Source organism: Dermacentor albipictus, chromosome 2 (genome assembly GCF_038994185.2).
Source record: "Dermacentor albipictus isolate Rhodes 1998 colony chromosome 2, USDA_Dalb.pri_finalv2, whole genome shotgun sequence".
Lineage (NCBI taxonomy): Eukaryota > Metazoa > Arthropoda > Arachnida > Ixodida > Ixodidae > Dermacentor > Dermacentor albipictus.
Window position 1 is genome coordinate 69,408,312 of NC_091822.1, and position 26,689 is coordinate 69,435,000.

The following is a 26,689-nucleotide window of genomic DNA, read 5'->3' on the forward strand; positions in this document are numbered from 1 at the left end:
GTAACTTGAGCTTGATGTTTTTTAGTCTCCGGATCTATCACCATGCAATTCAGCCCTTCGACACGAAGCTCACCACAGGCGACGAGAGTCTGTTTCGCCGCGCTACTAGCACAGGTAACTATCCATACACGGCTAATTTGATACTGTATGACACCTATAATATGTGCACTATTCACTACTTCAAGCAGAACGTCTGGAAAGTCAGGAGCGGGGTATGGTCTGCCACTCAGGTCCGAATGAAGAAAAATGGAATTCGAAACCGGTTGGTAGGCGAGGGGGGACAACTTTGTAACTTGCATCTTCATTCAGAAACGGGGTCGCCCATTCGATGCACTGTTTCTAGCAGAGTGCATTTCCGAGCATAGCCGTCCTACACGCCAAGGTAACTCTATGGTGATGGTTTATTAATGCTGCCTGTAGTGCGTGCGTCATTGCACACGTCATATCACTGCCTCCTTCCCTGCCCTCCCATGTATCACTTGCTCTTCCGATTTCATCGGTGCTGTGTCTACTGCGATGCATTCTCGACGCCAAATCATGGGTGTATAAAATGAGGTGCGCCGAGTGCACGCACACGTCGTGCCGCTGCTTGCCACCCGTTACTTGATCTTCGAATTTTATCGGTGATGTGTATACTGCGATGCAGCCCGAAGCGTCTGCCTCAGCGGCAGCTGTGCACCGTGGTCGCCCACGGAAGCATGCCTCAAAAGACGAAGCAAGGGGGCACAAAATAAGACGCCATATACGCGACAGATTTATCATTGGGCACCAAATAAAATTCATCGATCGACAGCTAAATAGTCCTAATGTTTCCAGCCTATGGCCAACGTATACGCAAGCCCACACACACCCGTTCAGCAGAAATAACTTTAATGCATGCCGAAAACATCAATCTAAAAGATTTCCCCTAAGCTATTACAATGCTTTCGCATGCCCGCACGTAAGCAGTCTTGAGTGTCTATGCTGATGTCTTTTTCCTCTTCACCTGCACTAGCTGGCTTTCTGCGTAGTTTCCAGCTTATTCCCAAAGCTCGAGAAAGTAATCGTGTTGTTAGCTCTGACGCGAATAATTTTGCTGCGAACTGAGCAGACCGACTATATGACGCCATACATGTCCAAGAACGAAGCCAAAGCTCGGTACGTAATACGAGCAACGGAGGCCCTCCTGCTACACTTAGCACAGTGAGCATGTTTTAAGCGGTTTCTCTTTATTTTCTTATCGTCATGTCATGCTCATTACCCCACCTGATAACACGGCTAATACCTTCATCTTCCCAAATTTTACGTTTTCTATTTCTCTCTAATGCTGATCAATACACGCTGTTGTGTTCCAAGACACAACTAGCCACTTAGTTAAGGTGCCCAGCGTTTTAAGCACTACAATCGGCCTGCACAGCGGCCTGTATGTTTTGCTCCATCTGTAGGTGCTGTAGGCACCATGCTCATGCACTGTACGTCACTTCGCCCATGACACTGTCGTAAAGCTAAGAGGGCGTCTTCAGTAATTGTCCACTTACCTGACATGCCCAATTTGCCTGCTACTGAAGATCTGATCGGCTGGACTAGGCTATGCGTCAGAGAGACAGGAGGCCCCAGCCAATCGGCACTCCAGCATCAGACGAAATGAACATGTCTACTAGGTAGAAACTTGCACAATACGCCCTTCCCCTCTCCCCAGGACCGCGGAGTTTAAAGAATTGAGATTCGTATTGACATTGCAGTCATGTTCCTAGTAACATCCCAGCGCTTCTACTAACATTACATTGATCATTTTAAACTGTCGATACCGAATACGGAGCCAAGAAAAATACAAAAGTTCGAAAGCGTCGCCACGGATCTTTGCAGGAAGTGCCATCATATTACGCGTATGCAAAACAGACGGTCGTGCATAGTGCGTTGCGTCCAAAGGTGAGGTTCACTGCTGGACGTACCGCAATTACGTTGAATTCCATTGACACTATTCCAATCCACAGAAAATGTTGCTATTCGTTCCTGGCTCATTCATTCATTCATGAAACTTTATTTGCTGAAAGACGTCGGAGTCTATGTGGTCGGAACCCTCAGTCCAAGGCTCCGCTGGCCTTTGCTGATCGCCGGACCGGTTGGATGAGGGCTGCTTGCTCTCCTGGATCCGAGCTGGCGAGTAGCACCTCCCACTGCACCTTATTAAGGGTGTAGATCTGTAGGTGCTTACCTACCTCGACGGGTTCGTTGGGACAATGTTTTGAAGCTCGTCTATTCACAAGAAGGAGTCCAAACCGGCCTTTCGGTTGTAGGCGAGGAGCGTGTGATACAAGATGCCGTTCAGCCATGTCTGTAGGCTGCCTTCTTCTCCCATGTTCACTTTGGCTTAGACGGCACGAAAACGCTCCATTTTTTTGTGTAGCTTGGCAAAAACAGAGTAAGTGAGAAGTGTCTGTGGGTTGTAAGGCAGTGATTTGGGCTTGTTGCTACAATTTCGCATTCCGGCAGGCAAGTTCGAAAGGTGCCTGCCAACCTCCAAACGCCTCCTCGAGCTCGGCCGCGACCGCGAGGCACAGCCTGTCCATGTAGGGCGCCGCGACCACTTGCACGCCAACCGGCCGGCCGTCCGAAGTCATGCCCGTCGGGACCGCCGTGCTGGGCAGGCCGGCCACGTTGGCCGGCGCCGTGAGAGACACGTGTCCCGGCCGCATGGCGTGCTCGTTGTGGAACGGCGCCGGCCCCAGCGCCGCGGGGCAAATGAGCACGCCGTCCTCGCCCAGAGAGGACAGGAGGCGCTCTCGGAAGTCTCTCGCCATCGCCAGGTAGTGTTTCACGTAGCCGGAGTCGGGCTTCGGCATTATGAGCTCGATCGTGGTGCACACAACGGCCGGAAAAGTGTGCACTGACCTGCGAACGAGATAGAAGACGAAAGTTTTCATAAAAGTGAAGCTTGTTTAACCCAAGGCGTACCAACCAAGCTGTGAGGCCGAGGTTTTTGGTAATGCATTAATTTGCTTGAAGTTTTCTTCTTGCTTGAGTGACCGTGCGAAAACAAGAAATGGGCGTGGTGTCGCGCCCTACCCCGTGTGCCTTGTATGTGTTGCCCGTGACAGTTTAGTAGCTTTGGCACAGCCGAATGCAAGTCTCTTATCATTTCCACTGTGTGATACACAAAATGCGTTCATAAAGCTTTAACTTCTGCTTTACGTGCTGTGTTCCTGTTTGTCAGGGCCCTTTTCCGGCGATGAAGCAATCCGCCTGAAGTTCGAGATAACGCGCTCAAGGTAATGAACGTTCCTTTAGCAGCGTCATCGAGCGTTAAAGCCCAAGAATTGCAGCCAGCCCGATAGCAAACAATCTGAAAGCACAATAAAAAAAAACTTTCCATTCCCAGCCTTCTATGTGGCATTACTTTTTTAGTTGTCTCTCGCTGCAACAGGGCTTAAAGCAATGGCTTGGCAAAGCTTCAAGTAGGGTACCAATTTCTCATTTTATTTAAAAATTGGTCCGCTCTGTGAAATCTAAATGTGTTGGAAATCCAATAGATCACAATAATTAAAACAGAAACCACGAAACAACGATCATTTCTGCGATCAGAATATTCTCATGCGAAACGGTTTCAAGATGCGGAGCTTTGGAACGCCCGCAATAACGCAATATCGATGTGTCTGGTTCACAAAACGTATTTGCTTACAGAAGTGTACTTGTGAAACTTCGTGTTTAAATGTAGAGGTCACGTGACGTTCAGCCTGCATCGCTAGCCCAATCAATGCACACGCGCTGTACCCAAATGTCAGTTGAAGTAATAAAGTGAGTTTTTGCAGGGGTTTATGGTTTTAACCTTCTTTGAGTGCCTTATTACATAACAACGTCATGTTTAAGCTTTTTTAACGCAAATTCTACATTTCGATACCCCTTTTATGGCCGCCTATAATAGCTGCTGCATCAAGACGGCAAGTTGGGCCAGTTGGTTGGGATTCCGCGCCCTGTCATCGTTTTATACCTTCTTTCCTCCTTGTCTTGTGTTCCGCTGTAACGAACCTTACTATAGTAGTTAGCCTGTTTGACCCAGCTCCATTATTTGCTAGGACAACGCTTCAAAAGAAAGAAAAAATGTTACTTTGATCCCGAATCTCCTTTTTCTGATGTTCAAACACTTTCTTCAACGTGGCCTAAATCCGGCCACTTAATTTATTGGTGGCAGAAGGAGCACTTCGTTTCTACGCTGAAACAGCTACGCATTGAAACAGTAGTTTAGGAATCGATCTGGCCAAGTAGTGTGTACACCTGAGATGAACTATGAACTCTGCGTCGTGAGAGAATTGGCGATTATGTTCTGCGTAGCACCTTGCGTGAGAAAGCACTTAAGGTCAGCCCTTTACTGCGCACTGCGTAAAATATTGTGGCGCACAGTTGGAGGAACCATCCCCAATGACATTCAAATCCTATGGGGTTCAGTCCCTAATTTCAATTATTTAAATCTCATATGGAGGCCAATTTTACTGTGTAACAACGCTTCTAACGCCGCAATTCGATCGCTCTATATTATACCTAACGACAACTGTATTTCTATGGCTAGTTTACTTCGTTTGTAGAAACTTTGCAAGACTTGATAATTTGATCCTTGGTAATACTCGGGTTTATTCTTGGATCTATTCACATGCGCACTGTAGCAAGCCTGCTCATTTTCGTCGTATTTTTAAGTCATTTCCGTCACTAAGCTATATAATAATAACCTCTAAACACGTGCTCTCGTCAAGTGGAACAAAATTAAATTCGTTTTTGTGTGTGCACGCGTGCGCGTGTGCGCGTGCGCGTGCTAAAACCACGGTTTGAACATGAGGCATGTCGTAGTGAGGGACTCCGGATTAATTTTGACCACGTGGAGATCATTAACGTGTCCCCAGTGCACAAGACGCTGGCGTTCTTGCATTTTGTCCCCATTTTGTCCGCAGCCGGGATTTGATCCCGTGACCTCGTGCTTAGCAGCGTCTCGCGAATTGTAAAGCAGTCGCTAGAGGAGATCATTTCCAACTCAGCACACGCATTAAGTCCCATTTGAGGTCACGGACCTTTAAGAATAGTAGAGCGAAACGCATTGAATCTGCGCGTGGGAGTCTAGTAAGAAACGGCCGGAAGATTGTTATTATTATTTGATCTGAATACATTCATACACATGGCAGGAAATGGAGTGCGAGGAGCAGGCTGGCAACTGCTACCAGAAAGGGCACAACGCCTGCCTACTCTTCAAAGAGGAGGAGACAGAAACATAGAAATGGAGGATAGGAAGAAGGGGAGGTAGGAAGAAAGAAAGTGAAAGCTGACAAATGTAAAAGAATAAAGTTTAACACACCACAGCACATGTCAAGCAGAGCACAGGTGGCACACAGTAGGGCCAGTTAAAAATTATGCCGCTAACAAGCACTGTAGAAGCTGGTGTGAGTCAAGTTTTCATGAGCCGGCAAAGCAAAACGGTGCGTCACGATCACTTTCCGTTATATTACCACCGTCAGTAGATTTCATGCGACTCGGCGCCGGACGCGTAGGATTAGACTGCCGAAAGTGTTCCTGACACTGCGCTAACATACCGAGCGTGTGCGCCCGGTGTCAAGTCACAAGAAACCTATCGAAAGTGATCGCATTCACGATAGCGACAGCTTTTTTGACGGGACACACCACAATGAGAAGCATGGCGATGACGACGACGTCATGCCGAGTGGCGGAAATTTGACAAAAGAATCTTCGCTTCGAAAAATCCGAGGACACCTCAGCACTTTTTTTGAGTCGCGAATCCGAAAGCATTCATAACTAACAGAACGCCGCCCAGCGGTCCTTCGAGTTATGGACTCCTCGCGGACAAGCGAGCGCATTGGGACGCTTGGCGCGTTTTGATTCGGCCTTACCAAGGCGCAGTGAGAACGCAGGCGAGAACTTGCGAGAGAAAGATAGCGATTGTGATGGGGAAGACGCGCTAATTTTCTGCAGCCCTTTAGGGACCACGACTCAGCGCCATGAGAGCTTGCGCGCGCAAGGAACGCGCGGATAACATAGACGTCCGAGGGATAGGGTGACGTGGCGCCGCGGCGATGCCCTCTCCCCTCGCGCAACACCTGGCGCGCTGTCGAGGCATCAGGTGTTCCCTTTCGCCCACTCTACTCGGTCGAGACACCCTCGTGACGCCGTATCGCAGCCAATGGCAATGGACGCTTAGGTGTCGCTTCGCTGCTACAGCCGACAGACGCGAAGCTTTTTCGCTCCATGGGCCATTTGACGCTTGCGCATCAAAATGAGCTGAATGAAGCCACCAAGCCAGAACATGACGCGAAGTTTGTACGATCGTAATTATTATCGCAATAGCGATCAATCACCTTCCGCAGAGGATCCGCAGTGTCTCGACGAAAGGGTTGATACGGCGGCCGTCGGCGTTGGTGAAGAGGCGCGAGGCTGGCTCGCACTTGCTGGCGCTCAACTTCGACAGCCACATCTCGAAGCCGCACGAGAGGGCCTCCAGCTTGATGGGCTCAACAGGAATGCCGCACTGCTCCTTCAAGTGCGTGGCCGCCTGCGACCATTGGCGGAGGACGGCCTTTGTATTCAACAAGTTGTTTTATTCAATAGTTGATTTGTTAAGGAAAGAGATTCATGTCCCAAAGCAGCTGAGGGCTACGATAGGCGTTGAACGTAAAGATAACGGTGCCATTTTATACAGAAACAAAATTTACGTATAGGTTATTTTTTAAAGAATGCAGTTTATTTACACATAGCACAAATGCGGTTAAAACTGTTTAATATAGTGCACTCCACTAGAGCACATATATTTCTTCCCGTCTTTGTGCCCCACTATGAAGCATCTAAGGAAATTGCCGTTGAGTGCCCCCTGGGAGGCGGTTTTCACCTGGCCAGGCAGCGGTAAAAGCACCCTTATGGGAGCCTCCGGTTCGAACGTATGGGCCATTTCTAATGCTGGAAAAGCTGGGAGTGATGCAGCCTTAAAATGTGCCACCCAACCACATACAAGTATAACAACAAGAACACTCAGTCTAACAACGTCAGTTACAGCTTTAGTTTATACAAAGGGTCAATACAAATGCACATATAGTGCAAATAATAATAATCGCAGAAGCAATATAACTTAACCTGCATATAAGTACAAAGTAAACTGAAGAGGAGCGTACATGCAGCAGTGCGTCTGGTATAATAGGCTCTCTAGAACACAATGTCATTATACGTATGTTTTTTTTTACAGTCTGTAGTGCCTGAAAAGAAACGTTGCCAAAGGCGCTTTTGTTGATGAAAGTACGCACGGTATGCTTCTAAAACGAAATGTTATATGAACACTGTTAAATAAAAGTAACACACCTCCTCATTAAAATGAGAGCGTCAACATATTTGAAAAGGCTGCAATTCTCGCTATGTTCCTAAGCTGCCAGCGAGAAAAGAAGTCATGAGCGAGCGAACGCAAAGTTCGCCACATGCTTGCCTTCCTGACTGCCTCGCGCATGTCGGGGTGGATGCGGCTGAAGAAGCTGCACCCTTCGTCATCCGCGTAGAAGACCTTGATCTCACTCAGATCGACCTGCGAGCATATGCCGTAGGGTTCGGGTGGGTTAACTGCGCAACGTAGTCCTGCGTTCATGAAGACTCACGTAAGCAGACAGTCGCGGAGTCCGCGACTGTATCCGTGCGTACCTTCTTGTCGAGCTGCATGCGCGCCAGTTGCTCGGGTGTAAGCATGACCTTGAGCACAGCCAGCAGGTCGCACGCGTAGCGAGTCATGGGCCCCGTTGAGTACAGCTTCATGAACTCGTCATTGAAGGGGTGCCGGTGGCCGTCATAGGACAGGATGCCTGCACAGGATCATGCCGTGGGGGAACACGTGATTGCAACGAACCCACGCAAACCATCGGTCGGACGGTGCGTGGGAAATATGTCTCTTCGTACCGTTCGAGCCTGTGCCAAGTGGATATAAAGTGATTGAAGATGTCTTCGACGCTGTTGTCGGTAGGCCTAGTAGTTGAACGCTTCGAACTATTTTTGCGTACGCACGTTTCGGCAGTCTTGGGCAGTCCAGTAAATTGTTACGACCTGCCGTGTAGTTTCAAATTCGGTTTAATTACATTTTGATAGGCAAGATCAAAGGAATCGACGCAGTCAGATAGGGTGCAAGATGATGTACATGGCAAAGCGGCAATGGAATCCTGAAGAAGGTAATGAGAATTATAATGCTAGGGGCTAGAAAAAAGAAAACTGTGCTGCTTCACGCATAATTGCTGTGGCCGTTGGAAGACTGACCTGTTCGACGGTGTTCGACGGGGATGGTTGGGCAGAGGAGCGTAATGCAGAAGGCTAGGTCAGCCGATGCACGCAACGGGTGTCAAAGAGCAAAAGCCAAAGACCCGAACGACACGGAACAAGGCTAAATATTTGGAGCGTACGCGAGAAGCCACAAGAAGCAGACAGAGGGGCACAACGGGAAGAAGAAAGCAAAACAAAGCAACTTAAATATATAAAATTCAGTTGGTACAGAAATTGCTCATGTAGGAAATCTCTTTCTCTGTCACAAGAACATCAAAACGACACGCGGCTTGTTCATACACGTCTCCCTTTTTCACCGCGTCATCTAGGCCTCAAATATTTCGCACATTCGTTCTAAATGTCATGTACAGTCGCCCAAATCTTTAACTGGTGTGCGGGAGCGGCGACTTTTCCGTGCGTCAGCGCCGTTTGACGGGGCGAGGCTGGAAACAGTCTGAGGCTAAGCGCATGCGGACAAAGCGCGCTCAGCTGGGCCCATCGTCTACTAGGCTGTTTCCAGCCTCGCCGCGTCATACGGCGCTGACGCCCGGAAAAGTCGCCGCTCCCGCACACCAGTTAAAGATTTGGGCGACTGTACCAACGAGCCCTGCACCAAACATTGATGAAATCCAGTTATGAAGTTGTACGTCCAAAAGCGACACAACTACTGTGAGAGACTACGCAGTTGGGGGTCTACGAAGTGATTTCTATCACCTGGGCTTTTTTTTTTTACGTGCATCTAAGTCCAAGTACACTAGCCTCCTAGCAGTCATTTTTCCCCATAATGAAGTCGCCCCAGCGGGAAATAAACCTGTAGCCTCGTGCACGGTAGAAGAATGCAGGTCAGAGACCGATTGTATAACTCGAGATTTTCAGAAAGCTTCTGATTAGGTCTCCCATCAGTTACTAATACAGAAGCTTGTCCGCATAATTATAGATAACTCTGTTAAAAATGAATAATGGATTACTTAACATACCGGAAGCATCGAGTTGTCCTAAATGGCAAATGCTGTCCAAGCGTTAATATCACATCTGGAGCTTCGCAGGGGCCCCTACTCAGACCTCGGCTGTTCCTCGTCTTTGTGAATGAATTTTCTAATTAAATCAAGTCACCTCCATGGCTGTTCGCTGATGATTATGTGTTGTATTCCAATGTGGCCAGGGCGCGGATTGCGCGCAGTTACAGGATCATCCCTATCGTGTTGAAGCGTGATGCAGATTGAACATTATGATTTTGAACACGCGTATAAGCGTATGCACGTCAGCTTCACCAGAAAAGCTCACAAAGTGCACTGTTTTAATCGTCATCATCACCCTATCTTTATGTCCACTGCAGGAGAAAGGGCTCTCCCTGCGGTCTGCAATTACCCCTGTCCTGCGCCAATTGAATCCAACTTGCGCTTACAAATTTCATAATTTCATCGCTCCACCCAGTCTTCTTCCGTCCTCGACTGCACTTCCCTTCTCTTGGCACCCATTCAGTAGCTCGAATGGTCCACCGGCTATCTAACCTACGCATTACATGACCTGCCCAGCTCCATTTCTTTCTCTTAATGCCAATTAGAATATCGGCTATACCCGTTTGCTCGCTGATCCACACCACCCACTTCTTGTCTCTTAACGTTATGCTTAACATTTTTCGTTCCATCGCTCATTGCACGGTCCTTAACTTCTTCTCAAGCTTCTATGTCAACCTCCACGTTTCTGTCCCATATATTAGCTTCGGTAGAATGCAGCGATTGTACACCTTTTTTTTTCAATGTTAACGATAAGCTTCCAGTCTATCTGGCAATGCCTGCCGTGTGCCTTCCAACGCGGTTTACAGCGAAGCTGTATACCTCTCCTGTCCAAGGAAATTTTCATGTTGTTGGCCTGGTAAACAAAAAATGGCTGTGGCTTACCTAAGGTTAAGCCCAGGATGCGAAGCATACTAGCCTTTATTTATTTGTTGAACCACTGTTTAGCCTGGTGAACTGCTGTTGCTTGGCTATATTTGGTTCGGCTAGACGAAGAAACAACTCATGCGTTACTCTGCTTCGCCTTCAAGAGTGGAACGCGACAGCGTTCCCATCGACCCGCCAAGGGGTGCAAGACAATGGGCTACGGCGCAGCGACTACGCGCCCCGCATTGGACGCGGTGAGCGTCGAGCAACGCAGCGTTCGGCGCGGCAACGAAATGTGCGCCTGAGCAAGCGACGCACGCCTGAGCCTTAGAAACAGCTCGTTTCTAAGGCAACACCGCATTCACTAGAGGCGCTTTTGTACCGCTTTGAAGCATCGTACTCGTGGGTGAGTGTGTACAAAAAACGCACAGAGTGTTCGCGGTCTTTATCTGGAGCTCTCTATGGGAAAAAACGAGCCGAACAAATCTGTTTAGAAGAGGGAGTGATGGTGGGCTTGGTCTAGTGCATCTGTATGTGAGACAACTCGTCAGTCGATTTGTTTTTCTCAGAGATGTAGATCATACCTTTCTCAGAACTATGATTAAACTGAGGCTGGGTAAAGTGCTACCAGAGTTTGTTGTGTCTTCGGTGTGTCAGCAAGGACCAGTACATGGATATCTAAAAGAAGTGGTGTCATCTTTCCGCTTCTTATCGGTGCGTTTTTCTTTGCAATATTTGACAGATGTGTCACGCGAAAAACTGTACAAGGACCTTGTGAATGTGTTATTTCCTGTGCCATTGTACCGTGAATTATACTGTGCAGGCAAAGGAAAAGATGTTTTGAAACGCGTTGCAAAAATGCTAGTTGCGCCAGTGGTTAAAACCTTTTTTTTGGGGCTGCACACAGGAACCTTACCTGTTAAAACGTGGTTAGAAGAAAATGGTTTATTTCTTCCGTGGGGTACTCATTGTTTGTTATGCAAAAAACCAGAGATAATTGAGAATGTGTTCTTAGATTGCTGGGGTGGAGTGTTCTTCTGGGACATCTTACAGAGAACCTTGAAAAAAGAGTTGCCATTAAGTCCGCACGGAATCCGTTATCTCACGGTCGAAAACGACGATGGTGTGCCTTTCGATCTGGTTATGCACCTGGGCCTGCACAGTATATGGCGAACTCGGACTGCTGTACACAATGCGGATATTGACGCCAGACCGGTTCGCGAATATTTTTGCGAATCGGTGTCCCATTTTATCGAAGTGCAGAAGGTGCAGTCGTATGTACCAGAGTGGGTTCCAAGATCAGAAATGTTGTTGCAGATGCCGAAATACTGATGGCTTGTAGTCAGCAAACAGCTGACGGTTCTCGGTACTATTATCTTGTTAATCTGGTCTTCTGATCTCGTAAACTCTGTGAAAAGCGAGGCAATAAAGAAAAAAAATACTCGTGGCTCAGTGGTAGCGTCTCCGTCTCACACTCCGGAGACCCTGGTTCGATTCCCACCCAACCCATCTTGCAAGAGTTGAGCCCGGCTTGCAGCTGTTGTGACGTCAGTGCCCTAGCGGGAGGAGCGGGAGTTAGGCCGCAGTACCATCTGTGCGACCGCAGGCGAGCGCACGAGCTGAGACCCGGCTATGTAGCTACGCGGCCGCAAGCGAGCGCACGAGTTGAGCCTCCGCTTTTGCAGCTGTTATGACGTCATATGATAGCTAGGCGGCCGCGCGCGGCGCAGCAAGGAAGAGCGTGGTTGTGCGGCTAGTATGCTTCGCATAAAACCTCCCCATACGTGGGCCGATCCCGGAGATAGGGCGATGCTGGGTGGACCCACCACGGAAGTGAAGCAGGTGTCAAGCACTCCCCATACATGGGCCGATACCGAAGATAGTGCAATGCCGGGCCTACCCGCGGCGGAGGTGCAGTTCCCTATTAAGGGGCCCACATACACAGCCCCGCTGGTCATTCTTCGTCACAGAGTGGAAGGGCCATGAGTTTTTTTATTTTTGTGTAAATTCTCGTCGCATAATCAGAGCCCCTGTGAGTAATTTACCTATATAAAGGTACTCCTTTACAGACTCAAGAAGCTGACTGGCGACCCTGAACTCTTGCTGCCTTGCCATAATCAAGGTGTACAGGAGGCATGCATGGTATTGGACAACCTCAGTGATCGGCCCTGTGGAGATGCGCAACTCTCACGCGTCCCCTGATATGTTGTTTCCTCGCGTAGCTCCCATCTCCTGTAATCCAGCCTCGCCACGTGGCTTTACTGCGACTGTCGGTATGCTTGCAGGGTAGTACGAGAGATGGCGCGAGTGTTCCTGAGCTAACGCCACCTAACGGCGGGGTACCTTGGGTGCGAAAAGGAGATGGTTCTTTCTCTTTGACTCGCGATCGGCAAGCGGCGCAGACGTTCTGCGCGTGCGTCGATCCATGCTTCTGCGAGACCGTCTCGCGAGGCCTTCCTCGGAATGGTCGAACACGATCGTTCAAACGCGCCACCGTTCGCACGTACGCGCGAACGACCAGGCGTTGGTGTCCAGCATGGGGCGAACATATTCGCTCGTTATCCGGTCACGGTGAGTCGGACATGCGCGATTTGTGGCGTGCCCATCGGCATGTTTTGTCAATAGCAACTCGGCTAGCAGGCATTAGTCTACGACAGGTACAATAAATGCCCTTGTGATTGTTTGCACTACCGCGTTGTCGTTCTTTTGTCCAAAGAGCACGGGTAAGAACCCCACAGCCCACATCTTCGCCCATGGACATCGACAGGAAAAATATCGACCAACGAGAGGATCATAGCTTCGCTGTGAATTGCGTGCTCTGGACAAACGGCCTCGGGGAAAATGTCGGGCACATGCCCAACTGGAGACCCTTGCCCAGGCCCGGCGAGCCTCTGTTACCAGTGGGGCCCTGGAAGAGGAGCTCCACCCACCACAACCAAACATCATCATCATCACCAGCAGCAGCCTGGTTATGCCCACTGCAGGGCAAAGGCCTCTCCCAAACTCATCCGCCCACCTAACTCATCCACCCACCTAACTTTCTGCCGGCCCCTGCTACGCTTCCCTTCCCTTGAGATCCAGTCCGTAACCCTTAATGACCATCGGTTATCTTCCCTCCTCATTACATGTCCTGCCCATGCCCATTTCTTTCTCTTGATTTTAACTAAGATGTCATTAACTCGCGTTTGTTCCCTCACCCAATCTGCTCTTTTCTTATCCCTTAACGTTACACCTATCATTCTTCTTTCCATAGCTCGTTGCGTCGTCCTCAATTTGAGTAGAACCCTTTTCGTAAGCCTCCAGGTTTCTGCCCCGTAGGTGAGTACTAGTACAACTAAACCTCTACAATAAACGTTTACTCTCTCTCTCTCTCTCTCTCTCTCTGAATAAGAAAATGATCGCAAACAAACGTACCAGGTGTGGTCATGTGGCCGAAGGTGCCGCAGTAGGTGGACGGGATTCGTATGCTGCCTCCAATGTCGGTACCGATGCCCAAGAGAGCGCCCGCTGCAGAGAGCAGGCTGCCTTCGCCCCCTGCACTGACAAGAGAGGTGGGCGAATTGGCGCCTTCTAGATTGCACTCGAAGAGCAATGAAACAAAATGGCACGAAAGTAGAAAGGAAAACCTCTGTTCTTTTTATGATGCTGCAGAGGACAGACGCGACTTTTGTATCGCTTGGAAATAGCTCTGCACACACACACATATCGGGTCACCTTACACAGGGTGTTTTCTTTAGCTGCATCAAATTTTCATAGCACCATTCTAACCCTTGATCTACATTTCTCACTGAGGCGGCCATTACATCCACGACAAATCAAAATGTTCACTTTATGAATTAACGTATTTACGCTAATTAACTTCTTACTCTACTATTTTAGGCCACATATTTCAATAAACGAATTATAGCCGCTCACTGCTCAGCGTATCCACTTCGAACGAATTCTCTGGACCGCACCAGTGCCGGGATAAAAAGTTTCAAAGTGTCCGTTAAAATTCACTGGTGTTCTAGTTACTTTAGTGTTTCAGTACATGAAGCAGCGGTTTCTGAAAAAAGCAACTGTATTGCCAATGCATTTTGTCGGACACTTTGAAAGTTGATATCTCGGAACTGGTTCTGTCCAGAGAATTCGTTCCAAGTGGATAGGCTGCGTGAACTCAGCGGCTATAATTCATAGATTCGTATAATTCGCACACGTTCTCGTGCGATTTCTTTACACATTGTTCTTGAAAGGGATCCGAGCGCAAAAAGAAAAACAGGTACACGTTACAAGCCGACGTCGTTTTGCCTGTTTTGATCTTATGTTCTTTATTTTCCTTCTCAGATCAATTTCAAAACCAGGGGCAGTATAATGTACAGCTATTCCACTCCGTTTCTATTCCATTTCCTTCGTTAGCCCTCCGCGAATGGTAAACATTTTGGAGGCCACGCCTATTCCGCCTGTCGGTAACGAGACGTCATAAAAACCGCGAGAACTGCCCATCTCAAGATGATGCGTATACCTTCATTACGCATGAGCAAGTCGAACAAAACAAAAAAACTTATTTCTAATTTTGCGTCTTTTTCAGCACAAGCTTTCCGCAATTGGCCAAAATGTTCTCGAGCCACGGTTAGTTCATGTATCTGTCATGCGAACGTCGCAAAACACGTAGAAGTGGCGTGTACGCAGTGAAGATGCAATAATATGCCTAACAACACTACACACACACACACGTATATATATATATATATATATATATATATATATATATATATATATATATATATATATATATATATATATATATATATATATATATATATATATATATATAGCGAGGGGGGCGTTTCGACGGGAATAACAGATGGTTATGCACGGAATGCTCACTCACTGCTGTTTACTCGCCGCTGCTGGCACGAGTTTTATTTCTTTCACTATTTATATGAAACAAAAATTTTGCGGAACAGCACAAGGTTGCCGAGCGATGTGTAAAGCATCACTGTGCCAAATCTTCTTCACCGAGCATCCATCTTGGCCGCACAGTAACAATCTTGACCACAACAGTAACAAATGTTTTCCCCTCCTCTGCCACGTGCTTGAAACAACGGCATGGTAGGTGAACAACGCAAGGGCCAACAAGAACGAAAACGGCACTAGATCGGCCTCGCTTTTCCCGTGATCGTTCGGCATACTCCCCTTGGCGGGCTCTCCGACGATGAGCTCCGGGAATCTGTGCCCAAGTTCATCATTGTACTTCGGTAATGGTATCTGATCTATCAATATATGGTACCCCGTAAAGCGTTCCCGCCGACCGAAGACGTGCGCTCCAATAGCAGCTCAACACGTGCGTTCTCATACGTCGCTCTTTCCGCAGCCCTCGCTCTGCGCGTTCTCGTGAATTGCACGCGATTCCGCAAAAGTGTTCCCCGCTCACCGCTGCTTCCGCCGGCCGTGCGGCGAGTGTCGTGCGGGTTGTGCGTGCGCCCGTGCAGCTTGTTGAACGACTCGGTCCACAGGCACAGCTCGGGCGTGTTGGTGGTGGCCACCGGGATGGCGCCGGCCTCCCGCAGCAGCCTGACGACCTCGGCGTCGCGCTCGGCGCGGTCCCCCCGCCACGCTGGAAGGCCCGCGTCCACGAGGAGACCTGTGATGCGGAAGCGACGACGGTGAAAACAAAAAAAAATAAGGGCATAGATTTTTCCAACATGTTATTCAGAACGAGACATAGAAATGCCCAAAAAGAAATGTTTATTTTATAAGTAAATGCACATAATCGAGCAATAAATTGCATCCTCGAGGAAAAAATTATCAAACAATAAGCACAATCAAGAAAAATGGAAATAAACTTTTGAATATGTGGAGCACTAGAGGGCCAACGCCAGGCATAAAACTGGAAGTGGTCTTTACGACAAGCGACATATGCTTCGTTTTGGAACTTGTAATAAAGGTGATCAATGGGTGCATACAGCATTTGCGTTGCATTGCACACGCCATACCACTACCACCGGAGATCTCCAGTCTCCTCTCTGCACGTCTACTCTAACCGTGCTTTCAAAATGGTTTGGTTTCGTTTGGTGGGCATAGATTTCGCTCAATCCACTGCGGTGTACTATCATGAATCGGGCCGCAGTAAGTCAAAGAAAAGAAAACTTAAATTAATGAAAGCAGGCGGGTCCCGAATTCATCCTTCCTCGTCACGTTTTCTGTGCTAAAGCAACAAATCACGCTTGCTGGCTGCCGTTCACTGTGGTCAGAAAAAGTTTAAACGGAAACTCCGTGCTCAATGCCAAAACTAGGCAAGAAAAAAATTTATTTAAGATGTTTTGCCTGTAGGCGACACGCGTCCATAAACGGTTAAGTAATTTACTGAACAAATCAGTTAGCAAGATATAAATATTATCGATCGTTTCACTGAAACGTAAGCAAAGCGACACACCCACGCTTTGCGGGTGCGATGTAGAGTGGAGCCCACTGTTAAACGGAACACAGATGTGTGGCCCTCTAGGTGACGAAAGTTAGGCTGAAGGCTGCTGTCTGAAGCTATAAGCTATGTCACTGCACTGCACTGCTGTGTAGGAAATCCTTCAGCGCCACCGACCATGCGCAAGTCATCGGCTACAAAACCCAGCAAACTTCATCAAATTTGGCGCACTGGTTGCCGAGAAGAATGATTTCTCCTTTCCCATGTATTCAGATAGGAGCACTCCAGCGAAAGCTACATCTAAACTACAATTGCCACTGAGGTAATACTTAAAAAAAATTATGGGGTTTTACGTGCCAAAACCACTTTCTGATTATGAGGCACGCCGTAGTGGAGGACTCCGGAAATTTCGACCACCTGGGGTTCTTTAACCTGCACCTAAATCTAAGCACACGGGTGTTTTCGCATTTCGCCCCCATCGAAATGCGGCCGCCGTGGCCGGGATTCGATCCCGCGACCTCGTGCTCAGCAGCCTAACACCATAGCCACTGAGCAACCACGGCGGGTGAGGTAATACTTAGCAAAAATGGGGAACCACTAGTGAAAATCTCCATGGGAAGTTTAATGCGTGTGGATGCAATATAACCCTTTCAAAAAATTTGTTAAACAAGTATTCGAAAGTTCCTCACGTACACTGTTGGTTATATTTCCCATTGTCTCGAGGGGAGCGTACGTTACAACCAAGTTTATATTTATTAACAACCGGGGAATCTTATGGTATTTTCGACTGGTCGCCTGTATGCCCCGAAGCAGAGTCGGGTAGATCGGTCGTTTCCCGAGCTCAGAGGTAGGGGACAAGCGCGCAAGCCGAACGTGCGACTCGCTCTCGGAGGAGGAAATTGCTGATGTGAAACCACGTGACTACGGCCAACGTCCGATGTTTCGCCTATCCAAAGCTCCCGGTGCTGCCCGAAAAACCGGCGGAAGTGCCGGCGGGACGAACGTTCGTCGAGACGCCAGCATGCAGTGGCCTAGGTTGCCAAGGTTACGGTGGGCCGCCGCCAACAGTAGCGACGCGGCGCTGCGATGACGTTTCAATCTCGATGACTGCTCCGACTACAGGGCTCGGAGCGCCTCAGAGCTCTCCAAGATAGAAGGGAGCAATAGAGAAGAACCAGCCGAACGCACGGCGCGCACCCTCTTTCAACCAGTCGAAGACAACGCCGCTCGCGAGAGCGCTCCAGAGTGCTCAGAAACGACCAGCCGAAGATAGCATTAGAATGACTGAATTGTGACGTTTATGCGTTAATTATCAGCCTTACAAACATTTTGTGAACCGTCGTTCTTCAGTTTCTTTCGTGCGTTATAAGAGTATCGTTGTAGGTTTCACCGGAGCCAAAGAGGAAGAGCCTTCTTTTTGCGCGTAAGTAACCCCACCGTTAGGTGGCGTCAGCAGAGCAACACTCACGCCATCTCTCGTACTACCCTGCTGCGTACCGATCGCCGCAATAAAGCCACGTGGCGAAGTCGGATTACAGGAGACGGGAGCTATGCGAGGAAACAACATATCAGGGGACGCGTGTGAGTCGTGCATCCCCACGAAGTTTTGAAGTGAGTGAAGCTCAGATTAAAGTTGATCATGAAGAACAACTGAGGAATATGGAAACAGCCAAATGGGCTGGGAGAGTATTCAGATATTTCTAAAGAAAAAAAAACATTGATTCACAGCCGAGGAAAAGAACTAGGAAGCTTACCAGCAAGTATGGGACCGGTATGGTGAACAGGTCAACAAATGATGTCAAGCGGAAAGTCAGAGACGCTGAGACTATCTCCTAGGTGGCAGCAATGGAAAAGAAACCTGCTATGATTGACTACCTAAGAGGTAGAAAGGAAATCAGGAAAGAAGCAATTTATAACTCGAAGAGAACCTCTTTACTTTTTGAAGTGAGTTCAGGATGCCTTAGAACGCCGTTATAAAGCAAAGGACATCAATGAAGAAGAAGCCTGTCTTTGCTGCGGCAAATGGATAAACGATGGAACATGTTTTGTTAGAATGTCGAGATATCTACTCAGCTGCCGGTTTAGGCTCCTCTGGCCTCCTTGAAGACCTTGCGTTTAGGGATAGCAAGGAAAAGGAAAACGTGGCAGCGATAGAGATTAGTAAAATGCGATTGGAGGTTTGGTGCCAGAAATGCAGGCAGACCACAAACAGCGGAGTCGTTGTTATGTCTGCAGTACTCCCCTTCTTTTCACGCTTCCGTCTTCAGAGATGATTATCACGCTCGCTCACAGTAGCGTTTCTTTTTTTTTTGCGCCAATGTGATTGGTCCGGAAACGCACAAAGAGTGTGTTTGACAAGAATAAGCGGGATCGCCTTCCGGACCTCGGTGTTCATCGTACGTGTCTCGATCACCGGCGGTCACTCTACCACCGAATACGTAACAGCGTAGAAAAAAACACATTTCCCAATAGTGGTTAAGAAAATTTGATGCTGGGAATTCTTTATGCATTTTTTGAGATGGGTAGGACATTATCCCAAAATATGGACAAGAGCTTGACGGTAGAACCCACCGCCTCGTTTCGAAGGAGACGCTCATAGCATCTATTGAGCCATCCATCCAGCTGTCATCCGCGTCTCTGGTGACCCGGTGTTCGCTGAACGCTAATAAGTTCACGGAGAAGTTAAAACTCTCAGTGCCCTTTTGGAGGATCCATACTACGCACCAGAACAAAGTGTCATTCAACATTGTTGGCAGCGATGACTGGTGGCACAAAAGACACTAGAAACAATTATTAATATTTGGCAAGGGATTAATATCTTTTGCACTTTATTATGAAACAAAATATAACTAGCGCTTAGAGGAAGGGCTTAAACAGCAGCACCCGCTCTCTCCGTGACATTTCTTATTCGCTGTGTAGTACAGAAAGGAAAGCTGCTTAGCAGACGCGTTAACGGCGGCTGCCGAAACTGAGGATTGCAACTGGTGCTGCTTCTGCACTAAAATGTATGCAGCAGCAATATTACTTGCGCAAAACATTGTTTCGCTTTTATCAGTTTGAGCGCAACACTTCAGTGCTACGCGCTTCGCTTATGTTCATGTGCAAGACTTGACGTGGTTTCACCCAGTGCGATGTGATGACGGCACCAAATGACGAGCGCCCAGTGCTGATGCCCCGTGATTTCAATTTACTTATCAAGTGCTTGTGACTTGTAGTATCGTTAGTGGGGTGTTCGTTTTATTATGTTGTTATGCGTTGTTCTAACCTCGATTTCTTTTCTCTTTTTTTTCTGAGTGGCGTTTAGGACAGATATCCGGCCCTAAAGATGCCTACCTTTCTATATTGCTTCACTTAATAATAAATAGTAATTGTTCTTTTTTTTTGCTGTTTGAGTTGCTCTATCAGATATTCTTGTTGGCGCTATACGTGCATCTGTAAAGTGAACTGAATTCGCTAAACACGTTCCTCGACGCCATCATGTTCGATGGCCTTCTGGAGGATCTCTTCTCAAGACGGTTTTTGCAGTGGCTGCGTTCGCACTTAGAAACAGTTCGGGGTCTTTTGATAGATTTTTGTGAATATTGCTTAACATAAAATCAGTTCTGAACGTAAATAAGAATTTGCCCTTAGAAGCAATGCATGTGCTCATTCGGCTGCTAACATGTTCTTTTACACCAATGTGTTTTTCGTTGTTTTTTATTTGCAGCCAGTCGCTGCAGCCTGACGTGCATGCTCGCGCAAGCAGACGCCGCTGGCGAGCTGCGAAGCATATAGGGAACGCGCGGCGTGATAACTTTTCTTCACCCCACTTCTTGCGTAGCTTCTAGAGCGTTGCACCTGATTTATGAAACGGAGTCCCAGACAACGTTGTTTGAGAGGGAGGAAGCAGCCAACACGGCGCGTGGACTCCCGTGAAGAGGGGAACCGCCCCTACAAATCAAGCCATCATTATGCTTATTAAAGATGTTTTCTCTCTCTCCATCTCTCGCACACGGATTTCCCGCCAAGCGCTGGTTGCTGCAGCAACGGGAGATGAAACCTTACGTCTCGAAGTTGCGTCGCACAGGCGACAGGTGGTTGCTGCCATCAGTGGACTGACGGGTGCACAACGTTCTTACCTTATCTGTCCTCGCAAGCACAGGTTCGCCCCCCCCCCCCCCCGTCACCCCTAAAGGATAAGAGTATCCAGGGTGTTTCGGCGAGCATTTTCAAAATTTCTTTGAAAATTACCGGTGACAGATAGCCCAATCCTAGTCTATGAGCTGGTCTACTCGAAGAGGCGCACATTACTTCCACAAGAAATACCGATGCCTAATGAAATAATTAACATAATTTCACCAATTAACTATTTTTAACTAATTCGCTTATGGCACATATTGCCATATACAAATCCTAGAGGGTGAGACTGCAAGGCCCGTCCATTTCGAAGGAATTGTGTGGCTGCCACCATTTACGAGATACAGACAGACAAAGAATTTTAATGACAAGGTCCTGAGAAGCTTTGCCCTAGGGCAGAGCTGCGGGCCGCTCCCACGTGGGGACTGGTAGGCCGAGCCTAACCGCCGCATCGTGGGCTCTCTGGACAGCCTAAGTTTGACGTGCATATTCTGAGCTCCGGATGGCAGAGCTCCATTCTTGTTCTGTGATGCGATTGGGTCCCTGTAACGAGGGGCATCGCCAGAGCATGTGTGCGAGATTGTTAACAGCCCCACAGTCGGGGCAAGTAGAGCTGAAAGCCTCTGGAGTGATCGTGTGGAAAAGGGCCAGGTTTGGATAGCACATCGTCTGAAGCATGCGTAAAGTGGACGCCAGAGGTCTAGCCAGTTTGATGTGAGGGGGAGGATAAGTCCTCCTACCGAGGTGATAGTGCATAGTCATTTCGCTGAAAGTAGTGAGAATGTCCAGAAAACTCGAGAACCCCAGAGTCTGAACTCGATCCTGCTCCTGCGCGGTGGGTTAGTGCGCGCGCTTGGGAGTGGGCGATGTCATTCAAATTGGAAAACGAGTCAAGCTGGGGGTCGATGATGATGATGATATGTGGTGTTTTGTGGCGCAAGGGCCAGGCTTGGCCAAAGAGCGCCATGACAAGTGGTGATGTTGACGATGTATTGTGGAAGATGTAACTTGGCTGTAAAGTGGCCTAAAAATAGTCGCTGTAGAGTGCGTAAAATCTACTTGCTATAAAATTATGGCGATGACAGATGACAAATACTATGAACATTAAAATCCATCGTAAAAGAATGATGCTCTTGAGAATCTTGTGAGCCTTCTCAGCGATGGATCCTGAAGCGAAAGCCCTGACCACCGATCTCGAATCAGTGAAGATTTGTGATGTGCTGTTGTCTAGGAGTGCTATAGCAACTGCGGCCTGCTCCGCTCTGGTTGGTGTTGAGCACTTCAGGGAAGCCGCATTCACTATCTGTCCGTTGTGATCAACGAGGGCAATGGCGAAGTTAGACGACTGTCCATATTGGGCTGCGTCGACAAAACATGCCGAGTAGGGATCGTCCTTGGTACGCTTGAGGAGGGCGAGGGCTCTTGCCCTGCGTCTGCCTACGTTGTGTTCAGGATGAACATTACGGGCAAATGGTGCAACTCGTATGTTGTTCCTTTGATTTTCTGAAATTTCATGTTTCCGCTCTTCCATGAGGATAGGGTTGATCCCAAGAACTGCCAGTATCTTCTTTCCAGCCGGGATACAGGATAGACGGGCCAGTTGGGCTGACTCCTGGGCCTCGATTATCTCGTCCAATGTGTTGTGCACTCCTAGTTGCATATGGAGGTCCGTGCTCGCCCGTAACGGAATGCCTAGTACTTATTTAATACTTTTTTTGATGAGCGTGTTTAATCGTTTCTTCTCGCAGTTGTACCAGTTGTGCATGGCTGCCACATAAACTATATGACTCATGAGGAAGGCGCGGAACAACCTGAGGAGGTTGTCTTCCTTTAAGCCTCCACGCCTATTCGAGACTCTGTTGATGAGTCTCACCATGTTCTCAGTCTTGGCTGTGAGCTTGTTGAGCGTCGTATTGTTACTGCCATTGGATTCGATAAACATGCCAAGGACCCGAATGGTGTCTACTCTGGGGATGGTACAGCCGCTTTTAGTGTGGAGTTTGATGTTTATTTCAGATAACGGTTTCCAGCATCTAGGTTTGAGACCTCTCCTGACTGGCCTGTAGAGGAGGAGCTCAGACTTGCTCGGGGAGCATCTAATCCCCGTATTTTCCAGGTACATCTCTGTTTCATCTACAGCCTCCTGTAAGCCTAATTCAACAGCTCCTTCGTTTCCTCCGGTACACCAGATTGTGATGCCATCAGCGTAGAGCGGATGATTGATCCGTTCTATGTTGGAGAGCCTTTGCGATAATTTCTTCATGGCGATGTTAAAAAGCAGTGGAGTGACTACCGCTCCTTGTGGCGTGCCTCTGGGGCCTAAATTGAAATTGGCGGACCTGAGGTCACCGATTGTGCGCGTGGCCTTGCGATCTCGTAGGAACGAGCTTATGTGTCTGTGAAAGGCCTCTCCCAAATCGAGCTCTGAGATGGAGTTCAGAACGTGAGCATGGGATACATTGTCAAAGGCTTTCTCCAGGTCTAAGCCTAGGATGCCTCTTATATCTCTTGTGGTGTTGTCAATGATTTGACATTTACGATTTACGAGATACGTGCCGTCGAAATTACGGTCGGTAAAAGTCCACTGTCGCCCCACTTACTTTCTTAACAAAACGTCGTTTTATGCATTGAAGCACAAAAGTAAAAGGGACGCCAACGCATTTCTCCACAACGTTCGGGAACTAATGTCTCAAAGCTGGTGTCGTCCTGAGAATTCTTTCCAAGTGTATCCGCTTTATTTATTTATTTATTTATTTATTTATTTATTTATTTATTTATTTATTTATTTATTTATTTATTTATTTATTTATTTATTTATTTTACTATACTGAAGGTACTCGTCGGGCCCACGCAGCAGTGGTTACAAGATGGAATACAGTACAAAAAAAAAGAGAAGTGAAACTACTGTGTCCAAAACAAAGAGCATTAGCACACACAAAAATGTTCATAATAAATATACACACTGTATAAATTAGCGGTTCGGGAAGCAGGAGAAACAGCGCTTACCATAAGAATGCATCTACACAGGCTGCATATGAAATACAGGCAATTTCGCCATTCAAATTCCAGATTCTCAATACTGTCAATAAATGCGCTGGCAGATGGGCAGTTTACGGCCCTAGAGGGTAGTATGCTCCAATGGGAAATGGCGTGTGGGAATAAAGAGTACTTGTGAGTGATATTATGGCTGGGATGGTGTAGTATTGATTTATTATGATTGGTTCGCGCAGAAAGTCCGAATGGCACTTGAATGTATGTTGCTTGTGGTATTCGATAGGAGCCGTGATAAAGCAAGTATAGAAATTTTAATCTGGAAATCATTTCACGTTGAGCCAGTGGTTGAACGTTAGCTATGACTCGCAGGTTCCTAATGCTCATTTGAGGTGAATATTGCGAATATATAAATCTCAATGCCAAGTTCTGTATGCGTTCTAGTTTGTCGGCTAAATACTTCTGGTGAGGGGCCCAAATATTGTCAACATACTCTGAAGCGGGTCTAATGAGGTTTCTGTATGCATTTAATTTAACACTAGGAGGTGTGTTTCTAAATTTTCTTCTGAAGAAATGTAGTTTACCTAGCGTCTTGTGATATATGTTATCTATACCAATTTCCCAGTTTAATTTCGTTGTAAGAGTGACCACGAGATATGTGAGATCGTATTTTCTAATTGGTATATTGTTTATTGTGTATTTAAACTGAAGCGCATTTCTCTTGTGTATGAAAAAGATACTGGTAGTTTTTGATGCATTCAGTTTCATCCCCAATATGTTGCACCAATTTTGTATAGCAGCTAATGAATCGCTTAGTTTTACCTGATCCTCTCTGGTATTCACTGTTGTGTGCACTATGCAATCATTGGCGAATAGGCGCATTTGCATAGGCGGCAGAACGCATGAACGAATATCATTGATGCAGATCAGAAATAGGAGAGGCGCAAGAACCGAGCCTTGTGGAACACCAGAAAAAACGTTCATGTAATCAGACATATCATTCACAGCTACACATTGCTTTCTGTTTTCGAGATAGCTCTTGATCCATGATACTGTTTTCCCGCGCACACCAATGGCAATTAGTTTAGTAATAAGATCTGGACGAGGAACAAGATCAAAGGCCTTTGAAAAGTCTAAGAAAATGGCGTCTGTTTGACTTCTGTTATTTATTGGGGTAGCTACATCATGGGTTATCTCAGCTAACTGAGTAACAGTACTTAGACCTGAACGGAATCCATGTTGCCGGCTGTATAGTAGGCCATTATTCTCTAAGTGCAATACTATGGCCTTATAAATAATATGTTCGAACAATTTACTGGATGCATATGTTAATGAAATTGGTCTATAGTTACTTACGTCGAGTTTAGAGCCAGATTTGTGCACAGGTATTACTTTGGCCCTTCGCCAGTCGTCAGGTACCGCTGAAGTTTTCAAAGATCGCCTGGAAATTACGTATAAGTATTTTGACGTCCAAACTGCATGTTTTTTAGCAACAATGCGTTTTATATGAGATCAGGGCCACGGGGTTTCTTTACATCCAGTTTTTGTAAGAGTCGAAAAATTCCTTCTTTGTCGATATCTATTTCAGGCATTGGATTGACGAACTGATAACGTGGAGGAGGGCCGTTAAAGGTAGTTCTGTTAAATGCAGATTCATAAAATTCATTAAATTTGCTTAGAATGACATCAGGCTGAACAACCGTCTCGTTCGAAACAGTAATCTGCGATACGGTGTGGCGCTCCCTCGATAGGTAGCGCCAGAATTTTTGTGGTTTATTCGTCATGTAAGAAGGCAGAGTAACAGTGAAAAAACGCTCCTTGGCCATGTGGATCTTATTTTGCAGTAAGCGTACGAGACCTTGAAGGTCACGTGTGTTTTCTTTCTGCGCTTCCTTTTAATTTTTCGTTTTAAATGTATTATTTCGCGCGATACCCAAGGACGTTCTCTGTTCACTCGTTTCTTTCTGGAAGGAATGTAGTTTATAACAAAAATGTAGAATATGCTTAAAATATAACCGTAATTCATTTACGTCATGAAGTGATGAAGTAATGAAGTAATGCTTTGGGAACTCCTCCGCTAGAATTTGAAAATTGCAACACGTGGCATAAAGCGATTAGTCAGAATATAATGAGTGAATTTGCATTAATTAGTCGTTCATGCATTTCCTTTTTTTTGCCAGCAATGTCCGCACCTTCGGGTAGACCAGCTCATGGACTAGAATTGTGCTATTTGCCACACAAGTTTTTTTTTTTTATCGTTGAAAGTATTCGGACGAAGCACCCGGTATACCGTACACCGCGGCCCAGACGTGGCCCTGCGGGAACAGGAGGCCGAGGTCAAGCCGACAGCGTCGACAAAACCCTGCAGTACAAAAGCGGAACGTGAACCCGCGCATCGCGCCTGCCGTGTGCGTGCCGCATTACGGGAAGGCGAGGTCCGTCACAAAGGCGACAACGCGGACAACAGCCCGCAGTAGCAGCCGATGCTGTTCGCGGTCACGGAGTCTTCTCTACCCACGTGTCCACGCATGCCAGACCACATGCGGTTACTTAGTAAACGTACGCTTACTGCAATTCATGCTGCCACTACAGCCGCGAGCCTCACTCTTGTAGTATTCGAACACCTTGCTATCGCATTCAAGTTCGGCCTTATGGGAAAACTGATTGACTTAAGCGCACCAATACGAAGGCTCCGGAGCTGTTCGTAGGCACTATAAAAACATTTCATTTATTTATTTATTGTTTAAATCATTATAATACATTGCCATGTCGTTGTTTAAATCATTGTTATACATCGTCATGTAGTTTAAATCATTGTTATACATCTTCATGTCGTAGTTTAAATCATTACTATACATTGTCATGTCGTAGTTTAAATCATTACTATGCATTGTCATGTCGTAGTTTAAATCATTACTATACATTGTCATGTCGTTGTTTAAATCATTACTATACATTGTGATGTCGTTGTTTAAATCATTACTATACATTGTCATGTCGTTGTTTAAATCATTACTATACATTGTCATGTCCTTGTTTA

The 26,689-nt window shown here is 47.1% G+C and overlaps 1 protein-coding gene across 1 annotated transcript in view; it reads right to left on the reverse strand.

The window, feature by feature from the left end:
* Positions 1-2,000: 2,000 nt before the first annotated feature.
* LOC139055956 (fatty-acid amide hydrolase 2-like) overlaps positions 2,001-26,689 on the reverse strand; it is a 78,022-nt gene continuing 53,333 nt past the window's right edge. Inside the window, exons 4-9 of the mRNA XM_070533668.1 lie at positions 15,556-15,765; positions 13,557-13,676; positions 7,654-7,811; positions 7,445-7,540; positions 6,333-6,526; positions 2,001-2,871 (exon numbers count right to left, since the gene is read on the reverse strand). Of these exons, the coding sequence (XP_070389769.1) occupies positions 2,451-2,871; positions 6,333-6,526; positions 7,445-7,540; positions 7,654-7,811; positions 13,557-13,676; positions 15,556-15,765 (1,199 nt within the window). The 3' untranslated portion in view covers positions 2,001-2,450. The remainder of the gene's footprint in view (positions 2,872-6,332; positions 6,527-7,444; positions 7,541-7,653; positions 7,812-13,556; positions 13,677-15,555; positions 15,766-26,689) is intronic.